At 33.8% G+C, this 20,295-nt stretch overlaps 1 protein-coding gene across 5 annotated transcripts in view; it reads right to left on the reverse strand.

Moving 5' to 3' along the window:
• Foxj3 (forkhead box J3) overlaps positions 1-20,295 on the reverse strand; it is a 113,381-nt gene that overhangs the window by 16,900 nt on the left and 76,186 nt on the right. For 3 of the 5 annotated variants that reach the window (XM_026410387.2, XM_026410386.2, XM_026410388.2), the window contains exons 6-7: positions 8,870-8,971; positions 1,659-1,787 (exon numbers count right to left, since the gene is read on the reverse strand). In XM_026410387.2, coding sequence (XP_026266172.1) covers positions 1,659-1,787; positions 8,870-8,971 — 231 coding nt within the window. The remainder of the gene's footprint in view (positions 1-1,658; positions 1,788-8,869; positions 8,972-20,295) is intronic. The other 2 variants (XM_026410389.2, XM_026410390.2) reach the window with 1 other exon arrangement.

The raw sequence follows: 20,295 nt of genomic DNA on the forward strand, positions 1-20,295 counted from the left end.
TTTCTGTAGTCTGTCATTTCTATTTACTGGTTTTGTGTGGGATGCAGGGAACTCATACTATGATGATCTGGCTTACATGATGATGACTACATTTTGTATATTGTATATTACTTACACAGATTCATTATATACTTAGAGTAAGTCTTGCATAGACTTCAAATAGTCTGTATAAGTAATAAAACCGCCTCATTCCATGAGGATTCACTATCTTTACAGGTTTAATTTGTAGACCTGTGACAAACCCAAGGACAGCAGCCACTACACTACCACTCTTCCTTAAGGATTACCTAACCACTTGACATCTTGTTATTAAATGAAAATATAGTCGACAATGTCTACCTTTCAATAGGGAAACTTAACCCATTTAAACTGATAGGTATATCAGACTTGTTAGTTTTCACTTTTGTCACCTAGTTCTATAAATGCTTCTGTAATGTTTTCCTTTTGTTGTATTTTGTGATATTGGACTCTGTATACTTAGATTTCTATTCATCTCAAGTTTTTTTGTACTTAACAATTTAAAATCATTAAATTTTTGCTTAGTTTGCATCAATGCTCCAAATGTTATTTTTTCTATCATGACTCCATCAGGACTAAGTCTTTAAATTAATTCATTTTGGGTGGGTACAACACTTGTTATTCCAAATCTACACCCTCAAAACTGTACAGTACTCCATTATCTGCTAACACTTAGAACTGAAGATAAGCCTGATTTGTGTTTCTTTATATGTAACTTATTTCTTCTGTCAGGGTATTTATAGGGATGATTACTTTTCAAATTTTTAAATTTGCCACAATGTATATAAATACAAATTTTTTCCTACTAATTTTTCTTAGAACTCAAGATCTCTTACTGAAAACTGACTCTGTACGACCTTTTTTGGTTTCTTCAGCACGGGCACTTAAGATTCTAGTTTTCCTTATTTATTGTCTTCTTTTACATATTTTTATTCCCTTTTCTGTTTCTTCTGCATTCTGAGAATAATATTTTTCCAAAACACTGAAGATAATTTTGAAGAGTAAAATTTGTTTTTTCTTACATTTAATGTGAACTTTAATTCTGCTGAGTTTTTGTTTCCCTTGCATTATTTTCCTATCTCAAGTCCCTCCTTTTATATATTTCCTATTTACTCATTTGGAACAGGGAATTATTTGGTGAGATGGAAGTTATACTGATGAACAATGTAGTGTGCAATTCTTAGGCTTTATTCTCTGCCCAACTGTAAGGATAGTAGTAGATGTTTGCAAAGAAATATCAGATAATCCAATGATCATGTAATAGGTAACAAATTAGCACACTGGCATTACTTATACACAGGTTCCTTTATAGCACTGTTTCCCCCCCCCCCCCAAAGAAAAATGAGAATATCATCAACTATGATTCACTAAAGTATATTTTTCCCCACTCTAATTGCTTTTTTGTTTAGGCACAGAATAGATAAAGTGTTTAATACAGCACAACCATCCACATATTTCTTTCTAACTCAGTAAAATACAAGTACCAAATTAAAACATTACCAAGGTAGAGGTCTGCTCTACTTATTAAATTAATAAACTGATTAGTGAAAGATGTTTCTTTGTTTGCATTTTAATTAAATTTGGTTTCGTTCAAGCACTAAATGATTATCCAAAAAGAAGCCAGCCTCACTAACACTTACCGGTGTATAACTATGCACACTCCCAACACTGTTCAAATTAACAGATGCCAAACTCTGGTCTGAGAGACTGTTGTTAAGGCTACTGCGTGGGCTATCACTACCATCCTGATCAGTATTGTACAATGTTACCTGGAATGAAAAGAAGAGCATCAACTGAATAAATAGTTCCTACCATAAAAAGTACTTTTACAGCAATTCTACAAAAAACACAATTGAGCAGGCATGTGACAAGAAGACAAAACATCAGTGGTCTTTCCTATTAATCAAATTCCATGCTTCTCATTTTTAACTCCATATTCTTCATGAAACAATTTGCTCAATACTCTTCAACTAAAGGTCATGTCTGTCTAGAAGTACATAAATTAAATTTACCAGGCAAAATTTATTAACAACAAAAAAACCTAATTAATAATTAACAAAAATTATGCCTGTAATAAGATTATAGGTTTTTACTATTAAACATTTCTATAATGTACACATTTATTTTTGTTTAAACTTTAAACAAACTCACTGTTCTATCAAAATCTTAGGCATGAAAAACACCAAACAAACAAAAAAACCTCTAGGATTAAAAAAAAAATCATACACACCAGTGTTGATGGTATTAGAAACAATGTCCAATATACTCATAAAACCATAGATATGTGATCTAATTTTAAAAAATAATATGCTAATGCACACATTAGATGTGAATGACTAGATGTTAAATTCTTAACAATGGTTAACCGGCAGGGGCTGGGAACTGCTGTAGACTTTTGTCATTGATCTATAATAATCATTGTAGTTTTTAATTAGAAAGAAAGCTAACAGAAAACTAGCCATACATGTCCTTCAAGGTTCTGTTCAGATGCTAATCTCCACTTTTCCTTCTAATACTTATTCTTCCACGAGAACAATTGATAAATTTGCCTCTATGTTCTAACTAATTTGTAGCAAATTTTTATCTGCCACTAGACTATTACCTTCTTGAAATCCCCATAAATAACTGAAAACAACATACAGCTTTCTGCTCTATATGCAGTTATTTACTAGTAAATTTTAGTAAATCTAACTGTCTGGCTTAATAGAAAACAGTGAGATTCTCAAATTTAGCAACCAACTAATTTAACTGATCATCCTCTCTGTGCTGAAAACAGGGTTATGCTCAATGCTCATTAACATTTGCCAAAAAAAAAAAAAAAAGAAAAAGAAAAGCTGAACACATGAAAAACTAGGTACATATATCTCTATACTGAAGGCAAAAACCAAACTGTCCCACATTCACATGTGCTGGAAATAAATATCTAGGGAAAAAAAGAAAAAAATAATAAAGAAAATTCGGGCCAAGATTTTTCTGGAGAATAACTACAGTATAAATTTCACAAAACAAACCCTATAGAACTCTATGAATATTTTAAAAGCTATAAAACATTAACAACAAATTTCACACATCCCATGGTTATTTTCTCAGCTGCTCATTCTCTCCTATTCATGCTCAGTTACCTACCACTCAAGCCAGAAATACTTTTCATCATTTTGGACAACTCCTTTTGTTTTACTTGGATAGAGCATAAACATTTTTTCAATATAAAAAGAGTAGATTGCACAAATTATTTTATTTTTTGCAAGATGTATATCCCACACAATCACTACCCAGATCAAAGTAAAGACTAGTACTTCTCAAACTTTGATCTCCTACCTCTTTCTTCAGTCTTAAAAATTAAGGAGCCAAGGGGGTTTTGTTCATATTAATACATCTATCAGAAACTGGAGTATCTGAAAGTATAACTTTAAAAATTCTAAATTAATTCATGTAAAAAAATTACAAGACCAATTTACATGTTAATATGAAAATAAGTTCCCCAATAAATAAGTAAAATGCAAAGAGTAGAACCGTTTTACATGTTTATAAATCTAACTGTCTGGCTTAATAGAAAACAGTGAAATTCTCGTAGCTGCTTCCACATTTAATCTGTTCCAGGGTACTGTTTGAGTGGAAGTACAGAAAGAAAACTTGGTAAAGAGAGGAATGTTTTAATCAACTTTACATATAACTGTGGATACCCTCCCTTGATACTCCCAACACACAACAAATGTTTGTTTTGGCAGTACTGGGGCTTCACATTGAGCTACATCTCCAGTCCTTTTTAATTTTCATTTGAGACAGGGTCTCACTAAGTTGCCAAGCTGGCCTGCAATCCTCCTGCTTCGGCCTCCTGAGTCACTGGGATTACAAGTATGGCTACTACATGGCTCAAGTGGCAATTTTTAAAAGATAAACTGCAATGTGCAATGTGAAACCATGGCGATAAATTTTTTATGCTCTGCTCCATTAAAATATACTGTTCTGCTTGTACTCTGAATGGACCATTTATCCATGCATTTTTTAAAATTTATTTTTTATTCTAATTTGTTATATATGACAGCAGAATGCATTACAATTCATATTACACATATAGAGCACAATTTTTCATATTTCTGGTTGTATACACAGTATATGCACACCATTCATGTCCTCATACATGTTATCCATACATAATTTTATAACATCATATATTGGTTATTTTAAAAATAATGATTTGCCAAATTATGTAGACCTTCCATATGTTGATATATTTCATCTTACAACATCAAAAATTAGTCTTCTTAATATCATCCCAATCTCATCAGAAAAATCTTTTTAAAAACTAGGAATCAAGGGTTGGGGTTGTGGCTCAGAGGTAGAGTGCTTGCCTAGCATGCGTGAGGCACTGGGTTTGATCCTCAGCACCGCATAAAAATAAAATACAGGTGTCTACCTACAACTAAAAAATGTTAAAAAAAAAAAAAAAAAACTGGGAATCAAACTCACTGTAGCGAATATCTCCCCAAATTCTCTCCCCCCCACAAACCCCCAAAGCTCAAATTTTACCAAAGGAAACAGACATGATCAACTGTTTTCCTTGAAATGACCAGACTCAATTTGTTCATTTTCAAGAAAGTATCTGACAAAGTATTCAAATTAAGTAATCATTGTCAGTTGTTCTTTCAAGTAAAAATAGGGATCTATGAACACAGTAGGTAGTTGAGCTTCCAACTCAAATCTCAAAAATGCTTTTTAAGAAAAGCAACCAATGCATGCCAGTATGTAGTAGAAATGCTTCTTACATCCTCCCATGTCATCCCATGGTATACTAAAAAGATGTGAACTCAATAAAACTACTTTTACAGGGCTGGGGCTGTGACTCAGCGGTAGAGCACTCACCTAGTATGTGCGCACCCTGGGTTCGATCCTCAGCACCACATAAGAATAAATAAAAGTATTGTGTCCAGCTACAACTAAAAAATAAATATTAAGGAAAAAAAACTACTTTTCCAAAGTAAAGTGAGCGTATTTTTTAAAAACTCAGTGTACAGCAGTAAAGAATACAATGACTGTATAGTTACATGTTACTGCCTTAATGGATGCCTAAAATGCCATCAGGCGTACACACCATCTCTTTTGCCACAGCAATAAAATGCAAATACAAAGAAAAAGACAAATAAAATATCTTTTACTAAGAAAACAATTTTGATCTCATGGAATCCCTATAAAGGTCTTGGTTATCCATACATCCACAGACCTATCAAAGTCTGAGAATTGCTGACACACTACAGTACCAGCAGTCCAGAGCCCTACTTGTGCACTCTCACAATCATTCTTCAAAGTTAATTGATAATCCTTCCACATTTCCTGTTCTAGATAACTGCTATGTGGACTTCTATCATTACTATTAGGATTTCCTGTTTTGGGCTAACTATAAGTAGAATCATATATCGTGTGATTTTCTTTTCACAAAGTCTTGTTTTTCACTGCATTAATATCTGTTCTTAATCTTTACAATTTCTACTTTTTTAAATGAACTTAGGGGTGGAGCTAGTTATGTCTCTAGACATACTGAAATCATGTGCAACTTTATTTGCAGTTTATACACTACAAAAATGCTCTACCACTGAGATACATCCTCAGTCCTCCCCTCTTTTTTTTTTAAGACATAATTTTTTAATATTTATTTCAGTGGACACAACATCTTTATTTTATCTTTATGTGGTGCTGAGGATCAAACCCAGTGTGCCTCGAATGCCAAGCGAGCGCTTTACCGCTTGAGCCACATTCCCAGCCCCCTCCCCACTTTTCTGACTGAGATACTTACAGTTTCTTATTTATCTTTCTTTCCTCGTATTTTAATGTCACTTCATTTTTTTCTCTACTTTGTTGTAAGGGTGATTATTTCTATGTCTTTGTTCCAAGGATAGAAGCTACACCCTCAGTCCCATCCATCTTTCCTTAAAATTTATTCTGTTTTATGGGGGGTGGGGTCTAATTGAGAAATTCATTATTTTATTATTTATATTTAGGTCTTAAATCCACCTGAAATTAATTTTATACACAATATGTGCTTGTTGTTTTATTTTTCCCCATTGATCTAGCACCACTTAATTCTGCTCTGGGTCTCTTCTTATGCCAATACCACACTTACAATAGTTTTCCACATGAAAATTATACATCTATTTAGTTATATCTTCTTTGTTTTACCTCAGTAATTTTCAGTTTTCTATAAAGTTCATCCTCAGTATTTAATGTTTTTGAATTGCTAACATAAATGTAACCTTCTAAATTTTATTTTCTGTCTGTGGTTAGTACGACTGATTCCTAAAATCAAATAGTGATCTTCTAATAAGAATCCTTGCTAAATTTATTTATTAAGGCTCTATCTATAGATATCTTTTTAAAAATTCTTTTTATCAATGCATTGTAATTATACATTATAGTTGGATTCACTGTTACAGATTTGTACATGCACATAACAACAACAATAAAAAAAATAGTCAATTTCATTCCCCACTACCTCCCTTTCTTCTCCCTGTTCCTTTTCATCTACTCCACTGGTCTCCCTTCTATTTTCATGAAACGTTCCCCACTACACACACCTTGACACCCCATTCCTTTTCCCTTTAGCTTCCACATATGAGAGAAAAACATGACTCTTAACTTCCTGAAGAAGTTTGAGTATGGCTTATTTCACTTCACATAATGCTCTCAAATTCCATCCATTTTTCTGCAAATGGACATAATTTCAGTCTTCTTTATAGCTAAATAAAACTCCATGATATGTATAAGTTTAATATTAACATAGTCTTCATAATAAAATAACTCTTTACTTTTAGTAATATGTCTTTCTTTTCATTTAAAATATATGTCATCAATTTTAATTTGGGAGTCTTTTAATTTGGCCTGATAATCTTTTAAATTGAGTATTTAATGTATTTACATTTAATATAATTCCTAATGTAATTAGATTTAAATATTTTTTGTCTTTGCTCCCATTGTTTCCTTCTCTTCCTACTTTTGGATTAGCTAAGGATTTATTATTTTTTTATTAGTACTTATATATATATTTTTTAAGTAATCCAGAGCAATGGTTTGTAAGGTGTGAAATTATAATCAACAATTTATAACATCACAGAAGTTCTGGATGGTGTTATCTTCCGCCAAACAAAATTTAGTTTTTTTCTTGCAAGAATATTCAACTATCATTCTAAAATAGTTGAAACTACTCTATTTTTGTATGCTGCTACAGAACAAAACCTCTGTCAGGTAACATGTTGAAAACCTACAGTATTTACCATGGTACTGTCCTTCTGGCAAGACCACGAATTACAAGGAAACTTGCAGGGCTTATTTCAAATGTGTTCACATTTTCAAAGATCCTGGTCCCTGAAATAACTATAAAATTGTCTTGGTCCCACTGTCTCCTTCCTCTTTTTTATCATGTACATGACTTGTGTGTGTGTGTGGCGGGGGGTGGGGTGTATTTTATAGATAGACAGAAAGGTCTTTCTGATACTAGCTACTCTGTATCTAAAAGGAGATGTCCAAAAATCCATCCCCTTTGACACTACTTTATTGCCTCAAAAAATCCCAGCATTACTACTTTCTAACTGCTTCCTAATAACCACCTATGTTTAGGCTCTTAGCATTTCTAACAGACTACTGCAAAGAGCAGTATTAGAAATTTCTGATTTCAATCAGACCACTTCACCAGAATTTTTCCAGGCTAGTTGGCCAGAATAGATATGATGTTTAAAAGGATAAATTTCTAGGCCTTACCTTATTCATAAGAATAGAGTAAAACTTGGTAGGACAGCATTGAAATCCTGGTATTACCACCAGCAGCAGGGGGGAAAAAAAGCCCTTCCTAAGTGATTGTGATCATTACATAGACTCTATACATCATCTGCCAGTTTCTTTCCTAAATTGGAAATCTGATTATGTCACTCTGATTATCTGTAAACCTGTCTTCTGTTTATTCATTTTACCAACAAAAAGATTCTATGAATACTATATTACTACAATGGTGTAAATATGTATGGTATTTGTATTTATGTGTTTGTTGAGCAAGTGAAAAAAAAAAAGAGAAATAATGCAAGTGCCAGCAAAAGCCAAGAGAGACTACAAAGTGTGTGTAAAAGCTAGAGAAGGAAAGTGAGAGTAAGACTGAGAATGTGTGAGCATTGAGTATGAGATATGGCTTTAAGAAATTCATTTCTGGTAGGAGAGGAAATACATGCATAAATTAAATTATTTCATGAACTTTCCAGACCTTTTTAGAGTTTTAAGATATGAGATTAAAATATTACCTCGTAAAGATTTAAATACTATTTGAAAGAAGAGACATTAGTATCCCACTACCTATCTAATGACCTGGCACAAAGTTTTAACCCTTGCATCACAAAAAATGCAGCAGACTACCATATACTGTTTCTGGGTATGTTCCTAGACCTCAATACCATAAATATAGATTGACCACTGTTCCAATGAGCCCTATAAGGTTGCCCAATTATTTATTATACTAGAGTCTGCTAACTCCCTAGAATTTGATTATCTTTTTTCAACCACATATGAGGAGATGTAATTAAGGTTTTGAAACAGATTGATCCAATAAAATGCTTGCTCAAATATTTTAACAACAGAAACTAGCAGAGTCAAGAATTTAAATTAGTATATAACTTCACAATAAGCACATTCCAATTTCTCCAGAGAAATATTTTCTTTTAATTTGTGCATACCGTAAAACATTCTGGATTCGGTTTTAAAGCTCCATGTACAGGGTAAACAAATCTACACCACCTTAAAATTCTATTGTCATTATAAAAGCAAATTAAATGTATTATTCAAGGACATTTAAAAAATATTTAAAAAATGAAATTACTTTGTTAGTCACAGTGTTGATTGCCAGAGTTGGAGAGGCACTTCCCGAAATAATACACTCCATTCCCAAAGAATCTGAATCTATGCTATATGGAGTTGAGGCCTAAAATATAAGAACAAAATAAATAATTATTATCTCATATATCCAGCAATTTTAACACAATTTGAAGGGATTTCATCAATTCTCCAACATCCGGTTCTGTGCTTTGTTTCTGAAAATAATAAGCTACTGAAATGACTTCTATTATATTTTAGTATGCTACTGATCTGATAACACAAAATCCATTATTACAGCTATTCTCTAACAACTCTTCTAATGGGCTACAGGATAGGTTGCCAAAAACTATAAATAAACTTCTGTAATGGAGACTGCTAATGGTTCTCTTTTCATTCTTTCCTTCTCCCTTTTAGTAATAAAATTCTAGTTATCTTCTCATGGCTACCCAGTTAGAGACTACCTTCTCCAGATTCATTTGCAGCTAGCTGTGGGCCATGTAACTAAGGTGTAACCAATGGGATGTGAGCAAGAGTGACGTGTGCAACTTCTGCAACACATCTTTGCAAGGGACTTGTTTATCCTGCGGTCTCTTATTCCCTTTCATTGCAAACTAGAGTAGAGATGGTGATGATAGTCTTGCTTAACCATAAAGCTGAAAATTCCCTGAGAAACACTAGAAAAACACGATTAGAAAGAATCTGGACATCTGAATAACCTTGTGGAACAAGAGTTGTACATCCTTCCAACCTGACCTATCAGCTTAGAATTTGGCCGGAGAGAGAAATCTCGGGTATTATTTTATTGTTCTTACTTTGTGGTTAAGAGTAACTGAACAATATTCTAAATATAAAAGTTCATGTACATTATTTATAAAGATCACATCCTGTCAAAAGTAATAACAGAAGGTTTTCTACATCTAGAATTTAGAATTTATAAACATTATGACAATTCATCTCTTATCTGCAAGACAATTTGATTACCTTAGTGAGTCCTCAAAAGTTCAATTTCAATGGTGAAAGTTAAAGAATAGCAAAGATAAATAACATGTGGCTATGATGCCAATCTCATACGTATTATCTCCCTGGCAAAATGTACTTATCTTACACATGATACCAACTGGATATGCATTTTAAAAAGATTAAATGCGCTGGGAGTGTAGCTCAGTAGTAGAGTGCTTCCTAGTATGCATGAGCCCTGGATTCCATCCCAAGCACTAGACACCAAAATAAGAAAGATTATAATGAAAGAGCAAGAGAACAATTTTACAGAGACACATTTCAAAGATTAATCTATTAATCACTAAATTCCTCAGCATGAATTTCTTTCATCAGATATCAACAAACTTGATAATGAGCAAGGAACATGACTGAAATGAAAAAGAAGGAAAAAGATGCAAGAGTCCAGCATGAAGGTGCTGGGTACTCATTAAGAATCAAGTGAAAATGGAAAGGGATTAAAAAATATAAATGGAAGAACCACAAAAATAACTAGGTCTTTGCTTCAATTTTAGTGCCCACCAACTTAATTATATCTAAATTAACACAAAGATTACTTTATTTATTTATTTATTTATTTATTTTTGAGAGAGATGGAGAGAATGAGAATTTAATATTTATTTTTTTAGTTTTTGGCAGACACAACATCTTTGTTTGTATGTGGTGCTGAGTATCGAACCCAGGCCGCACGCATGCCAGGCGAGCGTGCTACCACTTGAGCCACATCCCCAGCCCAGCAGATTACTTTAGAAAGCTGCAAATCTCGAGTTCCCCTAACTCAACTGAGTCATCTTAGTCCAAAGTACTGGTTCACTAATTCTCATTCTCCCCCACTGATAGAGAGAAGCCTGTACTTGGTGATTTCATGCAAATTATTCTATGTTTATGCTTTTTTTCTCACCTATACAAGGATTGTGCCATTTTCTTTAGAGGTTTGTTGCAACCATTAATTATATAATTTATGAAAAGTACCTGAAATAATTTATGAAAAGTACCTGAAATACACAATAAATGCTAGTTACTATGATAACCACTAGGATTACAGATGCCAGAATGTGCAAAGGAATACTCAATGGTAATTAATGAAAAAGGAGACAACTTTAGTATGAGGCACAATATTAGTATGAGGCACAGTATTCCCAAACAGATTTGTGGCTTCAGCTATTAGAAATTAGATAGTAAATTTTAAAAAATCCTTTAATTAATATTCTTTCACTTGTATTCCCAGCAACTTGGGAGACTGAAGTAGAAGGATTCCAAGTTCAAGGCCAGCTTCCGCAAGTTATCGAAACCTCCAAAATAAAAAATAAAAATAAAAAGGGCTGGGGATGCAGCTGAGTTGTAACTTACCCCTGGGTTAAACCCCCAATTTAAAAAAATTTTTTTTTTGTTTTTGTTTTTTGGCATTTATTTTTACTTGTAGGTGCATTCATTCTGCTATGAACAGGCAACAAGTAGTCTGATGAATAAAGCCAGTGGGTCTAGGCATCCCAAAATGTACTAAAACCATAAAACCAAATTCAGTATCAATGAATCTAATCTGGGTGGCACCAGTCAGTTTGTAAAAGGTATCTTTTATCTTTATGCCGTCGTGTCAAGTTCCACTTCCAATAAAGCAGTATGATACCCATACAGACCAAACTTCTGTAATTAACAAATACAAACTATAGTGGGGAGGAAAAAACAGTTATCTAAGGATTCTGAGGAAATAAAGTAGGCAGACTGTGGAGAGAAGCCAGAATTTGGAGAGATCAACATGTGTATGAATTTCCTATTTTGATACAGCTTGGTCCCAATGTTGGGTACTAGAAACATGGACAGATAATGCTGGCAAGGGGAACCAGAGAAAAGAGACCAGGTCAACTGCCAGCCACCAAACAAAGAAGGAAATCCCATAAGAAATAAAGTCAAAAGAGATCCCACAATCCTGGGTGTGAAACACTACAATTCTCAAGCTGACCCCTGAATCATGCATATACAGATTAGGATCAAATCAGAAGCCTAAAGAATCAAATTCAAATTGGAATTCCTACCCACAAAAGGTGAGAGTGAGAACTTACAGTCTGAGTTGAGCTTAAGAAAATAAAATTTTGGCTCAAAATAAAATTTAAAAGGATTGGGGATGGAGCTCAGTGGTAAAGTGCCCCTGGGCCCAATCCCCAGTACCAAAAAAACCAAAAGAAACAATGTTTGCTCTCACATTTAAAAAACTCATGTTTGATTATTTAAGGCAAAAGTTATAAATGCTATCCTTTGAGACTTATGATGTGTGCAGATTTAATTCATATTACTATTATGGGGAATAGTGAGGGAATGACTGGAAGATTTCTACATATTTTATGAAGTGATAAAATAATAACTGAGTAGACTGCAAAGCATAGGATATATGTTGAAATCCTTAGCCAAAACATAAATTAAAATAGAACCAAATAATTTAAAAGACAGAAAAGAGAGAAAGAGATAAACTAAAACATAGAGGTCAAACAGAAAACATAAGGTCGATCTATATCAACCCTATCAGTTACATGTTAAAATGTTTAACAAAACTGTGCTAATGAAAAAGCAGAGATTGTCAGAGCTTAAAAAAAAAAAAAAAGTAGGCTCAGTTAAATGTAGCCTGTGTGTGTCATACCCTCAGATACAGAGGAGAAGCAGCCATGGGAAGGAAAGGAAAGGGAAAGGAAAACTGTCTCTATTCCAGTTGATATAATAATTATTCATATAGAATAATTCCAGGGCATCTTCAAGCAACTATTAGAACTAATAAGATCAAATATATAAAGTTAATAGATAAAAATTGATTTATACACTGGCACAAGCAATTAGAAAATGTACTTTAAAATCAGTTCATAATAACTCAACAGAAAACAAAATACTCAGGGTTAAATCTAACTGGAAATAGGTAAGTCTCACGATAAAAAAAAAAAACTTTAAAAAAATCTGAGAAAATTAATTGAAATTAATTAAGATAAATAAGAACTAATTAATGGAGTGATGTAACATATTCATGGATTAGAAAAAAATATTAAGTGAATTTTTCCCTAGATCAAGGACTAAGGACTAGAGTAGAGGAAACTTTGGGGGCAGGGGGTGATAAAAATGTTCATTTGACATTGGTGTTAATTTCAAAATTGTATAGATGTCAAAAACTCCTCAAATTGTAAACTTTAAACATGCAGTTAATTGTACATGAACTATCCCCTCAATAGTGTTGTAAAAAAATTTATTAAAATGAGCCCTCATGAAACTTCTTCATCTACATCTTTAACTGGATAGGATTTCTCCATCTTAAAAATCCTCAGTTAATTCTTTCTATAAATATTATCTTGGAGGCCACATGCAGTGTCTCCCATGTAATGTGCATTACATGTTTATTCAACTAAAATATTTATTCAGTTCTATAGCTAAGAGTAGAAATGCAGACTGCCTTCCTTTCTCTACTTGCTCACATCATTTCCTTTAACTTGGATCTTCACTTTCTCAGGTTCAACTGAGAAACTGAGTCATAAAAAATAGCATGGCAACAATCTCAGATATATAGCCAGATGCAGATGATCCTGCCACTCTTCTCTATTTACCCATCAGTCTTCCAGCTATCACCCTGATTAAACTTATAATCAGCTTTGAATAACAGCACAAGATTTCATTTTTTATTGCTTCTGGTGATCAAACCCAGGGCTGAGCAAGCACTCTATCTCTAAGCTACATCTCCAGACCCACAATTTAGCTCTTAATTTCAGGAAAAATTAATGTGCATTTCCTTCATCTCTGTGTCAAGGAAAGATAAAGATAATAGCAGATTAAATGTTTTTTCAAAGGCCATGTTTGGGATAGTAAGTTCATATATAACTATGTGGACTTTTATTCTTCCCCCTCACATACATTGCACAGTCATAGGGGGCTCTTTGTAGTTTCTCACCATCTCAGAACTTCTGCACTTGTAAGACTGAAGAAGGATTCTCTCCCAGACCTATGTAACTGATGGTTCACTAATACAGGAAGCGATGCCCTCAAAAGCTAAATATCTTATTCTAAATTATAACATACAACTTAAAAAATGGGTTAGGTTAGAGATGTGGCTCAAGCGGTAGCGCGCTCGCCTGGCATGTGCGGGGCACTAGGTTCGATCCTCAGCACCACATAAAAATAAAAAAATAAAGATGTTGTGCACACCAAAAACTGAAAAATAAATATTAAAAAATTCTCTTTCTCTCTCTCTTAAAAAAAGGGGGAGGGGTCTCCTGGGCTGGAAGTGTAGCTTAGTGGTAGCACTGAGTGTATGTAAGGCTCTGCATTTAATCCCCAGCACGCGCACGCACACACACACACACCCCCATTAGGTTTTACAGAAGATGGCTGGATTATATATCTGCTTCTGCATTCAATCTACAGCAAAATCACAGGTCACACAGTCTATAGAACCCATCTAAGATAATGAGTGAAAAAGACAAAGAACGTTTTAATATTATTATGAATATAGTTTGACCTCATGTACTCCCTGAAATAGCATCACATACTGAGAACCACTGCTTTAGCATAATATATTTCTATAAGCAAAGAATAACATTAGAAAATAGTCAAGATATAATTTAAGTTTAAAAAAAAGAAGAAGAAGAAGGGGAGGCAAGTTAAAGAATCAACAGAGAAGAATATGATTCTTTGATTACCAACATGATAAAAGAGAAAATGCACAGGTAACTTTCAAGCACTCATTCTTTCAAGTCTTTTTTTTTTCTTTTTTAAGTTGTAGCAGGACACAATACCTTTATTTTATTTACTTACGTTGTGCTGAGGATGGAACCCAGTGCCTCACACATGCGAGGCAAGAGCTCTACCACTGAGCTACAATCCCAGCTCCTCAAGTCATTTCTTTAACAACAACAAAAAAAAATACCCAGGACCCAGGTTTCTTTTTCTACTCTTTAAAGAGTGTGAATAGTTTGATTACTTGCCAGTCTTCAAAAATACCCAAAAGGTAATATCCATCTTTTTCTCCTGCCCTAAGCAGCTTCCAGTGGACAAAGCCCCTTTTATTAATGCATACATAACATAACCTTTGGTTGAACTGAATAAGACCTAATTAAAAAGCAAAATAGGCCAAAGAAGATATTTGTTAATATAAAACAAATTAATAAAGAAAAAATGAAAATTAAAAAAAAATTTTTTTTAAATCACTGCCTTTCTTTTTTACTCCATGGCCAGCCATAATGACCTGTCAGTTCCTTATACTCTGTCCCTTTCAAACATTCCCAATAATATTCATCTATTTCTGTTTATCCATTAGGCCTCTACTGAAACATCACTTCAAGGAAACTTTTCCTGACTTTTAGATCTAAGTCATGCCTCTTTACTATGTGGTCCCAAGGTTCTCAAGAACATTATCTTTAGGATGACCAAATAACTTACCATTCAAATGTTATTTTGAAAATGAATGAGGAGGGCTGGGGATGTGGCTCAGTGGTAAAGCACCCCTAGGTTCAATCCTCAGTACCAAAGAAAAGAAAAGAAAATGAATGAAGAACTAACAATTATGCTTAGAAAACAAGCTACGTTATGGAATATACTGCCATCTTACCATATCAATTTATCCTCCCTGCTTGAGTGGGATCTTTAAGAATAAAGCATACTGGTCTGTCTGAGACTTAGTTTAATGCAAAAGAATATTCTCAGTTCTATGAATGACATGATTTTTTATAGTGCAAATTAACTTGAAAAAAAACTTATCTGGAAAAAAAATCAACTGTACTCCCTCCCAAATCCTAATACTGTTCTATACCCCATACCCCTGTCATGATTTATTTACTACCCATGACTTACCCTCCCCTAATCACCCCTGCTCCAGTCCATACTCTTCAATCAGAAGATAAATTAAGCAGAAAAAGTCCATTTTGTTCATTGCTGTTTCCTCGGGACCTAGAAGGGTACCCATGTATGTATGGTAGGCACTTGACACTTAATACATGTGCTCTAAATGAATGCTGCCCTCTCTAGTTGCTCTGCCTATCTCCACCTAAAAGTCAAGCCACATAACCCATGAAGCCTTCTTAGTCCCAGGAAGAAAAAAAAAAAAAATCTCTCTTCTTCTATACAGGATAATATTTCATACCTTTCTTATAATACCTTCTATACTTTATCCTTCTGCTAAAATTATCTGTCTTGTCTTGTTCTTCTTGGTATGTATCTTAGTATAATGGCTGGCCTGTAATATCTACAAAGATCTGTCAAATTAAACTGATAACATATTACAATGATGGATATATATATATATATATATATATATATATATATATATATATATATATATATATATATATATATCTGGTACCCACTAATTTTCTAAAGAACTCTCTTATTCATATAGCTTATACCCTTAGCCCATGCCACTATCACTGCAACTCCATCTACTCAGTATCTTCCTCTTGCAATGAGTATTTTGTGAAGAGGAAGTATCTTTTAAAAACTGTTTTGATTCATTTTTTAACACCACAGATTGTGAAATCAAAGCAACATTCTTGATCCTATTCATTTTAGGCTTTCTTCCTCCCCACTCCCTGTACTGGGGATTGAACCTAGGGTCTCATACACACTAGACAATACTCTGCTGTGCTGTGCTATACTGATCTTAAATTCTGCCTCAGCTTCCTGAACAGCTGAGATTCTGTATCTTCAAGCTTTCTACTGGAATCTTTCTACTCTTAAATATATACACACTATCTTAAGTTTTTCTTTATAAAATGACTTCCAATATGCCCATCTATATTTCTTACTTACAAGTCAATCATGCATTTTGTTTTTTCCAAGTGGAATGCCTTTATTATTTTTATGTCTATGAAAAAAGTTCACTTCTACATCAATACTAAAGCCTCATTTCTCTTCCCAGAGGCCCTCATAGGCAGCATTGTCTATTTTGAGTCACTTTAGTTATCAGTAGTTGGCCTAACAAATTATTTAGTACTTTTTTTGTCATTTATAATCACATTTATGTTACTTGATCATGTGTTCATATTAAATGTGGGAAATTTATATGCACATATAAAATGAAATGTGATTCAGTGTTATGGGTTTCAGCCTAACAAATGCTAGTGGTAACTGTAAACAGCATAGACTGTGAAGGCAAACTACCTGAGTTCAAATTCTGGCTTTGGTACCAATTATTAGTACAGGAGGATAAGTTAACATTCATGGTTCATCAGTGTCATCATTTTTAAAATTAATTACTATATATTAATAAGTATCTGACACAGAAACTCAATGTTATGAATTCCACCCTCTTATTTTATGTGAGGGTACTGAAGCTTTCGATCACTAACTAAAATTGCCAAAAGTCATAAGAAATAGCAACTTTTAAAGCTAAAAGAAAAATACAGAACTTCTAGTTGAAAAATCCCTTGTGTTACCACTTTATTCAATGTTTTCTCGATATTTTAAAAAATACTGCAACTTTATCCATTATTTTAAGATCTTCAGGACCACTGTGTGATTTTAAAACAAAAAATTAAGAAGATGAAAGAAAAGGAAGAAAGGAAGAGAAACATTTAAATACTTAAGAAAAGAAGGAAGAAAGAAATATTACAATAAAAGAGAGTAAATGGTCTGATAACCATGAAAATGAAGGGAAATCAGAGAAGTGCTCTGGAGAAGGATGTTAAGAATATCAGACTAGAGGCTGTGGTTATAGCTCAGTGGAAGAACTTGCCTAGTATGTGTGAAGCACTGGGTTCGATTCTCAGCACCACATATAAATAAATACAAAAGCTTATTTCTGGGGCTGGGGTTATAGCTCAGTGGTAGAGTGCTTGCCTAGCAGGTGTGAGACACTGGGTTTAATCCTTAGCCCCATATAAACGTAAATAAAATAAAGGTCATTGACTACTAAAAATTTTTTTAAAAGCTTATTTATCTTCAAAATAAAAAGTGTATGAGACATTTAATTTTTTTACATAGAATTCTGATATTTACACATGGACAATGGAATCGCATTCACAGAAATTTAGCGAAGAACTTTTAGGGTTGTTAATTTCTTTACCATCTACATTCAAAAGTCCTTTTATCCTTTAAAAGTTTTCAACATATGGGTCATGGTCAGCTTGGGGGAAAACTTTACATCTCTAAAGATCATGTTAAGAATCATTCTTATTTGACTGGAATAAACATTTCCTTAGTAAAACTTTAAAAAAATCTCTAAGTGGAAAAGAAAATATACACACATCTGTTTATTGGGGCAGGAAATTATGTTTTTGTAAAATAACTATCTTCCAGAATAAGTGTTAAACAATATCTGTCTTACTGATTTTATGTACTTCACTTACAGCTGACCTCTTTGGATAGTTGTTGGTGAGAGATATATATATGTATATATACACATACTACAGTGATGTAGCCACATTAATGTTTACAGCAGCAGAATTCACAATTGCCAAAAGTCATAAGAAATAGCAACTTTTAAAGCTAAAAGAAAAATATAGCTACCCTTCGGTAGATGAATGGATAAAGAAAATGTGGTGTGTATATATACACAAAGAAATATTACTCAGCATTAAAAGAAAATAAAATCATGGCATTTGCAGGTAAATGGATGGAACTGGAGAATATAATGCTAAGTGAAGTCAGCCAATCCTAAAAAACCAAATGCCAAATGTCTTCTCTGATAAAAGGATGCTGATTCATAATGCGGGGGGAGCAGTGTGGGAGGAAGAGATGAACTTCAGATAGAGCAAAGGGGAAGGAGGGGAAGGGAGCAGGCATGGGGATAGGAAAGACGGTAGAATGAGACAGACATCATTACTCTAATACATGTATGAAAACATGAATGGTGTGACTCTACTTCATGTACAACCAGAGACATGAAAAACTGTGCTCTCAATAGCTAAACTGTGGAGCCAATCTAGATGTCCTTCAGTGGATGAATGGATAAAAAAAATGTGGCATTTATACACAATGAAATATTATTCCACAATAAAAAAAGAATAAGATCATGACATTTGCAGGAAAACGGATAGTATTAGAGAAGATTATGCTAAATGAAGTTAGCCAACCCCTCCCCCCGAAAAAAACAAATGCCAAATATCTTCTCTGATATAAGGGGGGTAACTCAAAATGGGGTTAGGAGGGAGAGCAAGGGAGGAAGATTACCTCTAGATAGGGAATAGGGGTGGGAGGGAAAGGGAGGGAGAAGGGGAATAGCATGGATGGTAGAAGGAGACCCTCATCATTATACAAATACATGTATGAAGATGTGAATTTGGTGTCAATATACTTTATATACAATCAGAGATATGATAAATTGTGGTATAAAGGTGTATTAAGAATTGTAATGCACATTAAACAGGGATGAGAGGTGGGAGGGAAAGGGAGAGAGAAGGAAAATGCATGGAAATGGAAGCAGATCCTCTGGGTTATACAAAATTACATACAAGAGGAAGTGAGGGGAAAGGGAAAAATAATACAAGGGGGAGAAATGAATTACAGTAGAGGGGGTAGAGAGAGAAGAGGGGAGGGGAGGGGGGATAGTAGAGGATAGGAAAGGCAGCAGAATACAACAGACATGAGTATGGCAATATGTAAATCAGTGGAAGTGTAACTGATGTGATTCTGCAATCTGTATAAGGGGTAAAAATAGGAGTTCATAACCCACTTGAATCAAAGTGTGAAATATGATATATCAAGAACTATGTAATGTTTTGAACAACCAATAAAAAATAAAAAAAAAGGGAGGAAAGAACTCTCAGAAATAAACAAGGATTTCTCTAAAAATTGTGAAACAAGTGTAACAGAATAAAAGGCAGGCTTCATATCCAAAAAGAAAATGCACAGTTGTCAACTCAACCACCAATTCCCACTTCCAAAAAATTTAAGTTTCAGAAACCTTCAGAAGAAGAGATAAATAACAGAAAGGACCACAAATCCTTAGCCCTTCAACTTATACATCCAAGTTGTTTTGTAATGGTGTGGGTTAAATAAAAAAATAAAATAAAAATGAGGATTTTTTTCTCTCTTTCCTTCAAGTTCTGGCAACAGAAGCTAAATGTTTTGTACTTCACAGTTCTATAACAAGTCCAAGTGGTAAGTCTGTTTCAAAAGGCAGAGGCATGAAGGTAGGAACTGAGCTTTGTTTCCTCGCAAACCACAACACACTGAGCATATCAATATCTCAGTCCTGAAACTGTTCAGATCTGTTACCAGAAGACTATACCACCAATTTTAAACTTCAACCTCTTAATCTTTGGTTGTGTAAAGCCAAATATTATGACCTAAGAACTCTCACCTTTAATTCCATACAGATTGATAATTAATTGACTTACTGAATTTCCTCTGCTGGCTTCAAACATGCTACCCCAACTAAGCCCCATTTCTGTAGTACCTCAGGGGCTCTTATAATCACAATATTAACTCTGTCTAAGGTCCTTGCCTTTGAGACTCAGAAGCCATTCCTTT

This window comes from Urocitellus parryii, chromosome 11 (assembly GCF_045843805.1).
Source record: "Urocitellus parryii isolate mUroPar1 chromosome 11, mUroPar1.hap1, whole genome shotgun sequence".
Taxonomy (NCBI): Eukaryota; Metazoa; Chordata; class Mammalia; order Rodentia; family Sciuridae; genus Urocitellus; species Urocitellus parryii.